The sequence below is a fragment of the Scardinius erythrophthalmus genome (genome assembly GCF_964197995.2).
Source record: "Scardinius erythrophthalmus genome assembly, chromosome: 1".
In the NCBI taxonomy this organism is placed as follows: Eukaryota; Metazoa; Chordata; class Actinopteri; order Cypriniformes; family Leuciscidae; genus Scardinius; species Scardinius erythrophthalmus.
In genome coordinates, this window is record NC_138221.1 from 12,057,887 (window position 1) to 12,074,032 (window position 16,146).

The window sequence follows — 16,146 nt, forward strand, 5'->3', positions numbered from 1 at the left end:
CCGCCCGAGGGGTCTTCACCGCCCTGGCCGCCCGAGGGGTCTTCACCGCCGTGGCCGCCCGAGGGGTCTTCACCGCCGTGGCCGCCCGAGGGGTCTTCACCGCCGTGGCCGCCCGAGGGGTCTTCACCGCCGTGGCCGCCCGAGGGGTCTTCACCGCCGTGGCCGCCCGAGGGGTCTTCACCGCCGTGGCCGCCCGAGGGGTCTTCACCGCCGTGGCCGCCCGAGGGAAAGTCTCCACCCTGGCCGCCCGATGGACGATCTGCTCCGCCCTGGCCGCCCGATGAATGGTCTGCTCTGCCTTGGCCGCCTGAAGGAAAGTCTCCGCCCTGGCCGCCCGATGGGCCGTCTGCTTCATCCTGGCCGTCCGATGGACTGTCTGTTTCGCCTTGGCAGCTGGCTAAACCGTCATCCTCTGTTCCTGTTCCCCTTCATGGACCTGGCCCCCCATCCCTCCCCCTGATCCTCCACCGTTCCACCTCCCTCCTGAGCTCTTGTTTTGTTTGTTTTTTTGTGGGTCTTGGAGCGTCTGGTAGCCGCTCCGTAGAGGGGGGGGGTTATGTCACAGTGTCTGGTTTATGTTCCCTGGGTCACCACTAGATGTCCTCCTTCCCCACGGTGTCTGTCACTATTCTGAACTGCATTTACCACAATTCCTGTCTGTCACTGATTGTTCATTGTCTTTCAGCTGTTTCTCGTCACCTTGTCAGCACTTGTGTATATATACCCTGTCTGTTTTAGTGTTGGTCACGGAGTCGTTGTATATGGTCACCACACTTCTGAGGTCTGTCTTTCTTGCTAGTTTCTTGTTTTGTTTATTTGTATTGGATTGCTAACTTGGATTTTGACCTTGCCTGGACGACTATGAGTTGGATTACCCTTTAATAAACACCACTTTCATACTGCTCTTGGATCTCCTGATTCCTGTGTGTATTCGTGACATTATCTTTTTATTAAATAATCGTAACCAAAGTTATGATAAATTATAACATTTATAATATTTGCAGATTCCTAGTTACAACTGAAATACATAAGTATTATATTATAACTGTGGTTACAATTAATCATGAGACCATACAATTCATTAAATGTGCATTATAAAGGCTTAAAGTAAAGTATTATCCAACATTTAAATGATATTATAACAAACATCTGAATCTGTTTCCCACAGGGATCTGATGATCCTGATTCGCTAAATCAATACTCTACAGTATGTGAACGAGCGGCACTTTGTTTCTTCACAAGGAGGATTAAAGCTGATTTCCAGACCCTTTACTCCCTCCGTTCCTCTGTGGTGAAACGAGCTGCTAAACTCCATCTGATCTACTGAGATCATCACAACCTTACAAAACAAGGCACTTTCAAAGAAAAAAAATATTTTCTACATTTCACGTCTGCTCTGGTTATTTCTTGGATTGAATTCACTTCAATCATACCTGATTAATGAATGTAATAAAGTTTGATCTCGTTACCTAATCTGCCTAACAGGGCAGGGTTCGCCTAACACTCAGAAATGAGAAAACAAACAATAGCCGTTTGAACTCTTCTCCACTTTATTATATGCAACACATGAGATCACTAACTCTAAAACCCCCGCGACACTTCAGTACCAAAAGTGCACATGACCCATGCCTATCTACGGCATTTCTCGAGATGAAAAATACATTGCATACACGCATGTATACAACGACCATCAGTACATCCAGAATTAATGCATCATAACATAATCCAACAAAGTCTGTTACACAATATAAATGTATTTTTATTTGTCGTTTTGTCGATCTAACACAAAAAGTGCTTCTCCCCATTTTTTGGAAACAACTGTCTCCATTTGTTCATTATGCAACAAAGATTGCTAAAGTCAACAGATTTTACTAACAGACTAACCAATCTCGGTGTAAAAATAAATAATGACGCTTTCATCTTCGTTAAGTAATTTTGTCCCCCTAGTAATTTGTATCCCAGACAGCAACATAGTGTCGGCCCAGATCCGGCCCACATCTGGTAGCACTAGGTTGCTATCTGGGTCTGAATCTCAGGTGAAAATTGTCTTTTAGACCCACCTATAAAACATTGTCATCTCCTTACCGTAGCCTGATTCACAGCGGTAAGCTTTTAATGGGTTCTAATTTGAGTGGTACTGGTAGGTTTCCACAGGAAATATGAGCTTGCCGCAGTTCGTCTCTGCGTCATTACGTTAAGTCTGTATACATAAAGGAGGAGTCCCAGCTAGTAGGCTATTCTGCGTGTGAGGTTGCTGCAGGTGGCCGATCATATATAGCCTTAAATACATACAGTCACGTAGTGTTGATAACAATAACAATTTGAGAACAAAGTATAAAAATGACAATTTGCACGGTTTGACGTGATCTGAGCTAACTTTGCGATCGTTAGATTTAATCACCAGTTGATCAGAACAAAAGTGGTTGACGTTACTTACTTGTTCAGATGACATTTTCCTTCTTATTTTGGACGCGTGTTGGAGAAGCGTGTGCAGATAAATGAAGATATGAAGTAAATGAAGATATAAACAAACCCAAGAATTTATGATTTCTGCGCTTTTCACATTCACAATATAATGTGTTTTAATTCATCTAATAGCTACTTTTTTATTAAATGCAGCATAAACTAGTTTCAGAGCTCTGTACAGGTCATTACACAAAAAACATCTGCAGCGTTTTAACTGGAAAGTTAGTTTACATATTTATATAAACAATAACCATTGGGGAACATTCTATATTTGGTAACTATTTCTATGTTAATATAAAACATTTCTATGTTGTTAAAACTAACTATCCTGCAATGTTTTGGGAATATTATTTTATTGTTGCAACAAAATAAAAAGAGCATTCCTAGAACATTATTATTTAGTTCCCAAAACAATAACCAAACAGGAACCAAATACCAATGTTAGGGGGACGTTCTGTGTTTGCTGGGAAGCCCCTGAAGCAAACGTAATACTTGGCTTTCAGAACTGAAAATTATGGAATTATTCCTGAAGCAAGAAGAATCAGCAGACAATAAAATTGGACAATAAAAACAAGCTTTGGATACAATTATGATTTTAATCAATCATTACTTCAAGTACAAACATTTATACAAATTAAAACTAATGAGACAGATCTCAAACAATGAATGAGTAACAATTAATTTCAGATTCATGTCTCTGTTAAAAGTGTTACGGCCTCTTCTTCAGCTCCTGAACATGAAAGTGTTTTTTCCGGTGTAATATTTCTGGTGCTCTTCTTCTGAATGAGAATGCAGAAGTGATTTCAGAACGAAGGCCCGAGTGAAACTCTTCCCGCATTGATCACATGTGTAAAGTTTCTCTCTGCTGTGGATCCTCTTGTGAACCTTCAGACTTGATTTACATGTGAAGAGCTTTTTAGGCTTCTATTTTTCCTTTCTCGTTCATGTCCATCGGGTCTAAAAGAAACATTAAATCAAGTGAGATTTCAAATGAGAGACAAACGTGAAATGAAAAGTGAAGCTCAAAGTCAAGATCACTGATGAGTTCAATAGTAATTTTAATCCCATCAAATCTGGTCGACAACTGATGTGCACGATTATGATCTATTTTAATGCCATGAAGATGATTTGTGTTATAAAACACTAGTTTGGTCATGAAACAATGTAAATCTGTTCTTCATCATGAAGAATGAATGAGGAATCAAGAATAAACACCAACCTCTTTGTTCTTCAGTATCATGATGTTTCATTCTGCAGGTTCTGGATCACTGGCGATCTCTCGGTCCTCTCCTTCCAGATGCTTTCTGGCAGTTCTGCTAAACACAAACAAGTTTCATTTCCTACAGACATGATGCGAGAGGAATAATCAATATTTCAAGTACTAAGGCTAATCACAAAAATAGTGACCTTGAACATGTAACCTAACAGTGTTGTTCAATAAAACCCAAATTATTACTTACTTTGATACTTTATTTGAACCAATTATTGCTTGTTATTATATATTTGTATTTTAATGGCTGTTGTTTCACTTGGATCTATCTTTATTAACACATTTTTGTTCGATTACTCGATTTATCGGTGGAATAATTGGCAAACTAATTCATTACTAAAATAATCGATAGCTGCAGCCCTACTTTACTTTTGCTTTAAAAAAGGATTTCATAAAAATTTGGATTTCATTTAGTGTTTCACTACTGAAGTCCTGTTTATTTTTTCCATCTAGCTGTGCTGAACAGAAGCCCAGAACATGAGGATATATTGACATTCAGAACATGACTTTCTCAGACTTATTATTGTTATTACTAATATTTATTGTTATTTTATTTTTATTTTATGTTTGAATACAAATTTTTACTAAATTAGTTGATAGATTAATTGATACAAAAATAGTTGTTAGTGGCAGCCCTAGAAAAAAAACTATTATGTAGTGGAAATGGCTTATAAATTAATAAGCGGTCCTCTGCCGCCATCTACTGTTTATAGTACTTTTTAAAGCTACACTGTGTAATTTTTTTAGTTGATTATTAGCAAAAAACACTTAGTTCTTTCAAAAATATATGTTCTCATTAATGTATATTTACTTCTTTCAAGTAATAAAGTATTCTCGTTAGTTTATAATCTACCATTGAAAGTACATACGGGTGAGGGGTTCGAATGTCGGTCGCCATGTTGCCCCTCCATCTTGAAACTACATTAGCCAAAGAGGGACATACCTGTAAATTCAAGCTTCGCCTTTCGCGCTTTACACTCAGTGACACAGAGACGAATGCGAGGGGGATATTACTCGTGACTGCCGGCAGATTTGAAAGATTGCTGATGGAGGATCACGCCTATTTGAGGACATGTAACGTTAGCAGAGTCGCCAAGGAAGCGAAAGAGAGAATTAAAACGTCAACGCGACAGACAAATCAGCAAGACCAAAGTCAATACTGGAGTAACTTTTCCCAGATGGAAAGAGCTCATGAGGAGCAAAGATTTTAAAACAGACGTGTAGTTGCCTGCTTTCTTCTCGACAGGTAATTCAGCCTATTTGTGTAAATTCGAAGTTTTATAGTTGCTTGACTAACCATTGCATGGTTGTGGATAACGCCAGAACGACCTCTAGTATAACTTGTGTTACTTTTCCTCACGTCAATGGTGAAAAAGTATTGTTTACCTTGTAACATAAATCTGTGCTGTGACGGATCACAGGTGACGAATAGTTTTAAAGGCGCAATTGGACGAAGTCGAACTGGAAGCCATGTTAATCTTGGAATAATACGGCCACCGTAGGAGTTAAAACGCTCTCGAAATTGAAAGGAACAGAAACTAATATTCACTGGGTAGTCATATACAATTTCACCACTAGATGGGGGAAAATATCACACAGTGTAGCTTTAAATAAATATGTTGGTTTGCCAAGTATAAGTTTTCCTAGATTTTGAAGTGTTTAGTTTTACAAATGCGGACAATCTTTGAAGCATGAACAAATCATGGTTTTGGTAATCACATAAAAATAACATTAAAACTGGATAATATTTAAAAAAATGAAGTGCTGGAAAAAGTGTGAAGGACTTGAAAGTCCTTGATTAGTGCTTGAATTTTACTCTCAAAAGAATGTACGAACCCTGAAACGAATAATGTAAAACCATTTGTCTATTTCTGCCACAATACCATGGTTATAGTTAGCATTACTACATTAAATCCACAGGGAATATTGGTGATTTGTGGACTTAAAAGCCATATAACTTGAACTTGTTCGTTCATGGCACAATGTTTCTCCTGGCTTCCAAGTCAGTGCTATTTGATCTGATATACAGTATATGTTTAATAACAGAGAAGTGTTGGGTGAGTAAATCATGGACTAATTAAATTTTTGGGGTGAAATATCCCTTTAATTCAGTATTAACAGATGAGGAAGACAGACGGTGGATGTGACACTCTGTTTATTTTTTCATCTAACTGTGCTGAACAGAAGCCCAGAACATGTGGACATATTGACATTCAGAACATGCTGACTTTCTCAGACTTATTATTTTTCATTTTATGTTTGTATACACATTTTTACTAAATTAGTCAATAGATTAATCGATACAAAAATAGTCGTTAGTGGCAGCCCTAGAAAAAACTATTATCGAGTGGACATGGCTTATAAGTCAGTAAGCGGTCCTCTGCCGCCATCTACTGTTTATAGTACATTTTTAAATAAGTATGCAAGGAGAAGTGTTGGGTGAGTAAATCATGGGCTAATTTTCCTTTTTGGGTGAAATATCCCTTTAATTGCCGTCTAAAGGTTACACGGTTGATGATGGACCCTGTTTATCATGACATTTTCTTTTTACTTGTTTTTTTTAGATTTATTTTTATTGTTTCTAACATGTCCTGTTCTGTAGAGTTGCTCTTTATTTATAGTTTTTATACTGTAGTGTACATACAACCAGTAAAACATGTCCTGTTCTGTAGACATGGTTATTATGTATTCATGTCTTACTAGTGATGTTACGTATGACACTGAAGCTTCGATGCGCGTATCACATAAGCGACACAATTTGTAGTGAAGCCCCGTATCGTGGCGTGTATTGGTTTACTAGAGTCACGTGATCGATGACAAACGAAGCCTCACTTTCTGTCCAATCACGTGCGCGTTTCCTCTTTGGGTGAGAGAGAGAGAGAGAGAGAGAGAAGGCCTACATTAAATTTTATTGAATCATATAAGCTTATAAGCTATTATATTTTATTATCACACTTTAATGGGAAAATGAATTTATTTAATGAACAAATCAAACACAAACATGTAAGGCTTTTATTTGTGCACATAACATTGAAACTATGGAGTGTGTTGTGGTTGCTTCATCTGCCAGAGCTTCTAACACAGGCTTCTGGCTGCTTTATTTTAAATAAGCACCAGGTGGCGCTGTTCTCAGCGCTGTTCTCGATACTCTCGAAGCTTTGAATCTTTTCCTGGAACAGTCAGGGGAAAGCCTCAGTGATTCATGAGGCTTCATTTCCCCATCCCTATGTTGTACCAGTCCAATATGACTGTCAGTTTAAATAAACCTTGTGTTTATTTGTTATGAATCTATTTTGATACGTTTTCCCATAACTTTTGTAATTTTACGCGTTTAAAATATCAAAATTAATATCAATATCACTATCACATTTGGTCAATATCGTTCACCCCTACCTTGATCTCTGACTGCGGTGATGTGGTTTCTCCACTGCATGGATCTTCATGTGTTGCTTCAGATCACTTTTAACAGAGAAACTCTTTCCACACTGATCACACGTGTGCGGCTTCTCTCCAGTGTGGATCCTCTCATGTTTTATCAGATGATCTGACTGACTGAATCTCTTGTCACAGTGTGAACACTTGTAAGGTTTTTCTCCAGTGTGGATCCTCTCATGTGTTTTCAGATTTATTAAATGACTGAATCTCTTGTCACAGTGTGAACACTTGTAAGGTTTTTCTCCTGTGTGAATTCTCTGGTGCTGTTTTAAACTGTCCGCTCTAGTAAAAGTCTTCTCACACTCAAAGCACATGTACTCTCTCACACCAGTGTGGATTTTCTGATGTGCATGTAAATGACCCAGTTGTGAAAAACTCTTTCCACACACAGAACATGAATGTGGCTTCTCCTTCATATGAACTGTCAGGTGTGACTTCAGGTTTGATGCACAGACAAATGTTTTGCCGCATTGATCACATGTGTACGGCTTCTCTCCGGTGTGAACTCTCATGTGGCGCTCAATATGTTGTTTGTTTGAGAATCTCTTTTCACACTGATCACACATGAATGGCTTCTCTCCAGTGTGGAACCTCATGTGACCATTAAGATTTTGTTTGTTTGAGAAACTCTTCCCACACTGATCACAAGGGAATGGTTTCTCTCCAGTGTGGATCCTCTCGTGTGTTGTTTTATCTGCCGACTGAATGAATCTCTTGTCACAGTGTGAACACTTGTAAGGTTTTTCTCCAGTGTGTATCCTCTCATGTTTTTTCAGATCTGATGACTGACTGAATCTCTTGTCACAGTGTGAACACTTGTAAGGTTTTTCTCCAGTGTGAATTCTCTGGTGCTGTTTTAAACTGTCCGCTCTAGTAAAAGTCTTCTCACACTCAAAGCACATGTACTCTCTCACACCAGTGTGGATTTTCTGATGTGCATGTAAAGTTTGCAGCAGTGAAAAACTCTTTCCACACACAGAACATGAATGCGGCTTCTCCTTCGTATGAACTGTCAGGTGTGTCTTCAGGGCTGATGCACAGACAAATGTTTTGCTGCATTGATCACATGTGTACGGCTTCTCTCCGGTGTGAATCCTCATGTGTAATTTATGGTGTGAAGATTGACTGAAATCTTTCCCACATTGATCACACTTAAATGGCTTCTCTTCAGTGTGAACTCTCGTGTGAACATCAAGATTCTGTTTGGTTGTGAAACTCTTCCCACACTGATGGCATACATACGGCTTCTCTCCAGTGTGAACTCTCATGTGTCGCTCAAAACTTTGTTTGCTTAATAAACTCTTTCCACACTGAGTGCAGGTGAAAGATTTCTTGGCTCTTCTTTTCTTTAAAAATGTCTTTTTAGTCTTTGAGCGACTCAAAGGTTTTTCTCCAGGTTTGACATGATGTTCCTCTTCCATCAGGTCTTGACATGAAAGAAAAAAATATTAAATTTCATTTTCAGTACATTAACATAATTAAAAGAGAAATATAAAGTGAAAGGACATGAAATTGAACCCTGATGTAATAGTAGAAAGTAGACGGTTATAAAATATTATGATAATTTGATGCCTTTTTATAAATTGATTATATGTCCTTGAAACTTTCCATGAATGAGGTAAATTTATCTTCCAATTATTATTTTTAAAACATAGGCACGAATCCCATGTTTCTTTAACAAAATATATTAAATATATATGATAAATTACACAATTATCTAACATGATATTAACATTAAAGGGGGGGTGAAATGCTCATTTTCACTCAATCTCCTGTTAATCTTGAGTACCTATAGAGTAGTATTGCATCCTTCATATCTCCAAAAAGTCTTTAGTTTTATTATATTTATAAAAAGAAAGATAGGCTGTACCGAGTCTTTCCGGAAAAAAACGAGCGGCTGGAGGCGGGCCGTGTGGGCGGAGCTAAAGCTGTGCTAACGCGCCGAGCTAACAACAACACACAGAGACATTTGAAGCAGTTTTACTCACCGCCCGGTTCCAACGCACGACCGCGAACCTTTATCATTGTGACTGCTCGATCCTTAAGCATTAGACGATCAGCAAATCCGTCGATCTGGCCTTTGTTTATAAAACAAGCATCGTCGAAATGCAGGGAACAAACAGTCTTACACAACTCCGTTTATGCTCAGGAAAAACAAACTCCATCCACTGGTCCCTTAGCGCTGGGTTCTTTGGGAATCTGTGCAGGGTTGTCTTGCCCTGGCAACCAAAAACACACTTCTTTGGTGACATTGACTTCCCTAAAGCCGAGCATAGCGCTTTGATGGGCGTACTGCTTTCGCTCTCTTGCTCTGGTCTACAGTTGCGCGCGCCCGCGGAGAAGTGCCCTTAGGACCCATATAAGGAAATTCCGCTACATCTGACGTCACACATGCCCATACTCGAAAAAAACTTTCCGAAACTTGTGACAAACCGGAAGGAGCATTTTTGGCACAGAAATACTCCTTCAAACGTACAATTTAATTTTTGAAACTTTGTCCATGTTTAGCATGGGAATCCAACTCTTTAACAGTGTAAAAAACTCAGTATGCATGAAATAGCATTTCACCCCCCCTTTAAAATATACAATATTGCCATATTTTGTCACCAACTCTGAAATTGATTTTGACTTTACTAAAAAGGTTTTGAATTATTAGTGGCCATTCACACTAGACTTTTCCTTCATAGACTTCCATTCATGCGCATGTGAAAGTGGGACACCAGAAACACAAGCTCAAGTGAATAACCCTGTGAGAAATAACACAAGCGTTCAGCATTCAAGTGGAGTGGGTTGTTTATTTTTTTAATTATTATTATTATTATTTGTTATATGTTGAACGTGTGTTTGTAAAAAAGCTGCCGCAGAATGTGACGTCATTTCATGACCGTTGCAGTGTCTGTAGAAACTTCACAAGCTCAAAGTGTAGAGTGACTGCAGCTTTAACTAGATTTAAATTAACTATTTTATTAGTACTATCTGTGTCCTACATGTTTCACTCAACCCTGTTACTCCTGACATGATTTCCCTCCTTTCAAAAACATTTCCTAAAACTAGGGCTGCACGATATTGAAGAAAAATGTGATATGAGATATGATAATGCTTAAAGTGAGTAAAATAAACTTGATATAAGATGATATATAAGATGATATAAGATGATATATTCAAAGATGATATAACCAACATACATGTTTCACCTTATTTTTGTGACAAGAAAACATCCCTACAGCTTCAGAAAGTGAACATCAGTGTTTTACTGTAACATTAGAAGTGTTATTGTAACATCAGTGTAAACCACGGGGTTTATGGTGAATCCACTGCTGCTTCAGTGAAAATGTATTGAGTGATTATAATCAAGGTATTAATCAATATTTTTCCTTCTAAATATCAAATGAGTTGAATGACTTCTGTGAGGATTTTACTTTGTTATAGAAGTTACCAGTGATAATATCGCAATATGATGAAACACGATTTTTTACTGCGTTGTAAAAAACGTTGATTTTTTACTGCGTTGTTTTACTGCGTTTTTTACTGTATTGTCACGTGACACGCGAGAGAAAAGCAGTCTGCAGATGTAGCATCAACTTGGCACACTACACATATAGGCCTGGTATACAGGAAAGAACACTTCTTTTTAATATATATAATATATACTAACAAACTACATCTTATATTTCAAAATAGGTTTGCACTGGCTACCTCTCGCTGCTCGCATCAAGTTCAAGGCATTGACGCTTGCTTACAGATCTATCACAGACTCAGCTCCCTCCTACTTTCTCTCACTCTTACGAGTCTATATCCCTACCAGAAGCCTACGATCGGTCAACGAGCGACGTCTCGTGGTTACATCGCAGAGAGCCACAAGATCACTTTCCAGAACCTTCTCATTCACAGTTCCATGCTGGTGGAATGATCTCCTCATCTCCTCACCCTCATCCGGAATGCAGAATCCCTGACAACATTCAAAAGACAGCTGAAAACCCTTCTCTTCCGTGAACACTTAACCTAAAATAAAAAAAAAAAAATAAAAAAAACCCCCACAACTTTCATTTTCCTTTAATCCTCGCTTATCGGGCTTATGCTACTCTGAACTCCGTATTTTGAGCACTTCTTGTGTTGCTTTTGCCTCGTCATGATGACTCGCTTAATTTTGTCCTAATTTGTAAGTCGCTTGGGACAAAAGCGTCTGCTAAATGACTAAATGTAAATGTAAAAGAGATCTGTGCATTAGGCCCTGTCCACACTACTGCGTTTTAGTTTAGAAACAGAGAATTAAAATGAATACGATCTCTGTCCACACCAGCATTTTAGCTGCGTATTAGAATTGATCTCCGTCCACATTAAAACGACTGAAAACGCGGATCACGTGACCATTCACCAAAACTGGGCATGCGCGTGCCGGTGTAAACACAACTTCATTGATAAAATTATCCCACCATGCGCTGGTTCTTTCCAGGTTAACCCAAAACCGACTCTCCATGTAGGGTCGATACTGCCGCTGCACACGGGACTTGTCACAGATCGCTCGAATAATAGCTTGCCTCCGGCACATGTAGGCAGTTATAGCATTGTAAAATGCAGAATTTACTTGGACAACAGCAAAGATTTACGCCATGACTGATGACACCCAATCATAGAGCCGAGCGTGAGCCTATACTACGTCATAGTTTTTAAAGTCCTCCGTTTTGACCCGTCCACACTAAAACGCCCTCCGGAGATTCAAAACGAAAAATGGGTCGGCAGTGTTTCTAAACTTCTCCGTTTTGGGTCTCCGTTTTTGCCGTTTTAGTGTGGACGGGATGTGCAAACGTAGCAAAAGGTCTCCGTTTTTACATCTTATATTTCAAAAGAGATCTGAGCATTAGTGTGAATGCAGCTTATCATATCTAAACTGAGAAAAAAATAAAATCACTCACAGCTCTTGAACAGAAAGCGTTCACTTTTAAATACTGAAATTAGTGCATGTAATATGTTTTTTTTTTGTTCCTTTTTGTTATTTACTAGCTTTTGTATTTTGAAGCTATATTAGTTTATATAGCCTATTTAAAATTCTTAACATATTAATTTAATAATTGTTTTTGATAATGCATATAATGACACATGTAATTAAATAATGATTTTAAGTGTTATTAATAAGATTAAGAAAAATAGTAGATCATGAGGTGCCTAAAGATTCCCATCCCTCTACTATACAATGATTTATTGCTTGTCTTTGTCGAATAATACAGAAGATAAAGAACTTAAAAAGTAATCACATATTAAATCGCAATATTGGTAAAAAAAAAAAGAAAGAAAAAATTTGCAATTACAATTAGATTATTTTCCAAAATCGTTCAGCCCTACTTTGCGATATTTCGATATATTTGATATATTGTGCAGCCCTACTTAAAACTGTGACACACAGGAAGTGACATCCTCTGGGGTCTTTCTGCAGCATGATGGGAAGAGAAGAAAATAATCTCAATCCATTGTCTCAGTTTTTACACACACTCTACAGTGTTGATCACATTCATCAACTCTGTTACCAGTTACTGTAAGAAGAATCTATATAACTATGAATAACTTGTATGATATTTGACAAATACAACTTTAGCAGTAACTTGATGTTTACTGATGAATCCTAAAAAAAGGGGGGGGGGGGGCATGTGTCCAAATTTTAATCTTAACCATTCTATTTCATCAGAAACGATCTGTAAACAGGGCTTTAAGTGTAAAATACCGAACTTGTCCTTTAAGCTTTTCTTTGAGAAAAGAGCAAATAACAGCACTTCAGTCATTCCTAAAAAAGGAAGATGTGTTCGTCGTTTTGCCGGCCAGATTCAAAAGTTGAATCTATCAACTAACGTTAGCTCCGCTGTTGGGAAAACGCTCTGGTTGGTTGAAGCGCTGTCCTATTGTGTGCAGAGGGAATCTGAAAGACAGCCGTTTATCCCGCCCCTCGGATTGAGCCGTGTCTATGGTGAGTGTAATGGAAATTTTACATTTAGATGTGTTCTTTTACTTTTAGATGTGTTCTTTTACTTTTAGATGTGTTTTTACTTCTGGGTGTGTACAACTTGTATTAATGTTGAACATTTATTTTTACTCATAAGCATTTAAAGAAATATAATCATATAAGCTAAAGCACATTATTAAAGATATGTAACCAAGCTTTTAGAAATGCATAAGTTAAGACAAGCTTGCAGGAACAAAATGTTCTGGGTTATAGAAGACCACGTAGCAAAGGGACTATGTGTACTCCAAGTGTGAAAAATATGTGCGCAGCTTTGATCGAACGAGAGATAGGCAAAATGTGTGAATTCGAGCAGCTTCTAAGAACAGGAAACTTTTGCAGACATGGTATTGTTCTGTCTAGATAGAATTTATGTCAGGCAAGAGATCTTGAACAAAGACGCTTCCTTTTAAGGTAAACAAGGCAATCTTTTGAGACAGATGCAGCCTACCCAGGATGTGTTAGGGGTATATAACCTTGGCAAAGGGAACTAACCCCTTGCCTTCTCATATCAGATGCTCTCTGTATGTGAATGCCAATTTCTTGCAAGAAATAAACTTTTTGATACTTTGACTTTTCAAAGGTTCCACTTGTCTCCTTCCTCCTCACTTTTCGAATAGAATTATTTCCACAACACTTGCCATGCTAGCAAATTGGGAACCAGATATAAAATAAATGTCAAATAAAACAGATAAAATAGTATTTAGCTTGATCTGATGTTGACAATCAATATACAAATGTCTCAAACCTCCCTTTACTGAACATTTGTTGAAAACAAACAAAAAACATTCTGTACCGTTTCATAGTGTAACTGTTTATCTAAATGTGCTTGAATGTGTCTAACATGAATGTCCTTCAGCATCATGAATGAATGAAGAATAAACACCAACCTCTTTGTTCTTCAGGATCTTCAGTGTGTTTCATTCTGCAGGGTTCTGGATCCCTTATGTTCTCACTGTCCTCTTTAATAAACTCAGTCTTTGCAGATTTCAGCTCTTCCTGATGCTCTGATGCTCGTCTTTACTTGTAGCTGATGGGAATTTACAGCATTTATTGGGGAACTGATGTGGGAGGAGCTGATCTGACAAAAAAAAATAAAAAATCAGTTCCTGAATTTGTTTTTATACTATCACATCTAAGCATTTGCGTCTGTCTGTCTGAAGTAAAGTAACTGATGCAAATGTATATCTTATGTTATGGCTTACCAGAATAGTCTCCTGCTTTTTGCATTACAATATAGACAGAAAAATAGAAATGATGAAGAAAACAAACATCATAATGTCTTCCAAATATTAACAATGAAAAGAACAAGAATCAAAGAAAAAAAAAAACAGTTTAAAGTATGGACACAGAAATAAACGTATATTTTTGAGCAACAAATACAGTCTGTTGACACCAATGAAATGAGCTTTAAGTGTCAATTCACAGGAGATCTGGAGACATCAGCATAATAAATGAGGTGAAAACAGGAACTATTGTCATGAAATAAAGAGTGTTTTCAGCAGATCTGTTAATATTGATGAGCCTCAGACTATCAACACTCATTCAACAAGCCATTCAGGATATCAGCAGATCATCTCACTTTATTCTGAGTGTTTGCTGTTAGAAACACATTATTTGAGTCAGGATACATGATAAAAGCCTGTAAAACTGCTCTATTGAAAGAAAATACTGTTGCTTCTCACCATCTGACACAAATGAAACATAAAACCAAAAAAAACTTAATTAACCACCTCATCTAAATAACTACAACAGCATAATGTTAATATCTAAAATATATTTTGATTTTCTAGTGATTACAATCATTGCATTAATGTTCAAAACTGACAATGATCCTAAAAAAACTCTAATTATAAGCTCATTCCCCTCACAGATCTCAAACTTTAACTCTTGACTTGACATTTAGTAACAGTTCTCACACAAACATCGAGACAATCACACAAACGAACACAAAATCGCTCAGGTCTGAATGAACTCCACATATTCTCCTCATGCTCGCTGCTGCTGCACTAAATGTTTATTTCAGAAGGAAGACGCCAGAAAAGACGCACAAGTATCGCTGTGATCGATTAAAACAATACAGAAATGAGTCTGTCGCTTAATCAAACTGTATAAAGTGTGTTTGATGGTTGTGTAAATGTGAGAAATACCGTGAACTGCTCTCCTCAGGACTCCTTCTTCTTCTTCTTCTTCTTCTTTCTAGTGATGGCCGGATCGTGCCTGAAATGTAGTCGAGAGTAGGAGCTGCAGTGAGGGGAGGAGGAGTGAAAAAAGTGCAGGCAAGCCGGACAGTTCTCTCTTCTCGTAGTGGATCTGACACCTGTGAGATCACAGATGAATATCACTGGATTCTCGCTCGTGAACAGTGTTGGTAAAACTGGATGTAATTTAAGTTCTGTTGCTTTATATGAACAAGACACCCAAAGAACTTGTTATTTAATTCCATTCCAGATACATGTTTATCCATCATTTTTACTTTAATACAGACATATGTTTATATTTTTTTATAAAATTACATCACATAACCCATAGAGATCACACTGTCAGAAAGTTTGGGTATATTCCCTTATAATTTATACACATAAAAACATGATATCAGAGTTTTAAAATAAAGGAGCGAGAAAACGAGGATATTGAGAAGCACCCAGAGGTTCTCGAAAGAGGCATGTTCGACTCGGTCGGTGTATGACATAAAAGTATCACGAGAGCGATTACAGAACTGATGGCTCCATATGCTTTCTAATCGCTCTCGCAGTATTTTCTGCGTAGCGCCGGCGCCTCCTCTTACAATGCAGGCTGCAGCGCCCCCTGACGACAGCGGTTTCACTACATTGGAATTTAAGATGACATGACTTTTAAATAACTTTTTGTTTTTAAACCTGTTTTGGTTTTATGACTAAAATAAATTAATATATCATAAGGCCAGGCCCAGAGTGGGTAATCGGGAGAGTCGGGAGAATTCCCGGTGGGCCACGGGAGAGTCGGG

General features: G+C 38.0%; 1 protein-coding gene across 6 annotated transcripts; it reads right to left on the bottom strand.

Moving 5' to 3' along the window:
• Positions 1–1,765: 1,765 nt before the first annotated feature.
• On the bottom strand, positions 1,766–15,373 carry LOC308687575 (uncharacterized protein). 6 transcript variants are annotated; one of them, XM_081360195.1, is made up of 6 exons: positions 15,311–15,364; positions 14,051–14,241; positions 10,974–11,120; positions 7,130–8,597; positions 3,686–3,779; positions 1,766–3,423 (listed from the first exon to the last, which is right to left on the bottom strand). In XM_081360195.1, exons 4-5 carry the CDS (start codon positions 8,590–8,592, stop codon positions 3,713–3,715), a joined length of 1,530 nt encoding a protein of 509 aa, XP_081216321.1. In that variant the 5' UTR covers positions 8,593–8,597; positions 10,974–11,120; positions 14,051–14,241; positions 15,311–15,364; the 3' UTR covers positions 1,766–3,423; positions 3,686–3,712. The 6 variants fall into 6 exon arrangements, with proteins under 6 accessions (XP_081216321.1, XP_081216322.1, XP_081216319.1 ...); XM_081360196.1 differs by having other exon boundaries at positions 14,051–14,236; positions 15,311–15,355; XM_081360194.1 differs by having other exon boundaries at positions 3,045–3,423; positions 3,686–3,782; positions 15,311–15,373.
• Positions 15,374–16,146: the final 773 nt, after the last annotated feature.

Bases quoted from the DNA above. Each gene is read 5' to 3' on its own strand.
- LOC308687575 (XM_081360191.1), bottom strand. From the start codon at position 14,084: ATGAAACACACTGAAGATCCTGAAGAACAAAGAG. The intron at 8,598-14,050 runs GTTGGTGTTTAT...TTTCATGTCAAG, and splicing joins AGATCCTGAAGAACAAAGAG to ACCTGATGGAAGAGGAACAT. The intron at 3,783-7,129 runs GTAGGGGTGAAC...GTTTGTGTTTAG, and splicing joins CACCGCAGTCAGAGATCAAG to CAGAACTGCCAGAAAGCATC.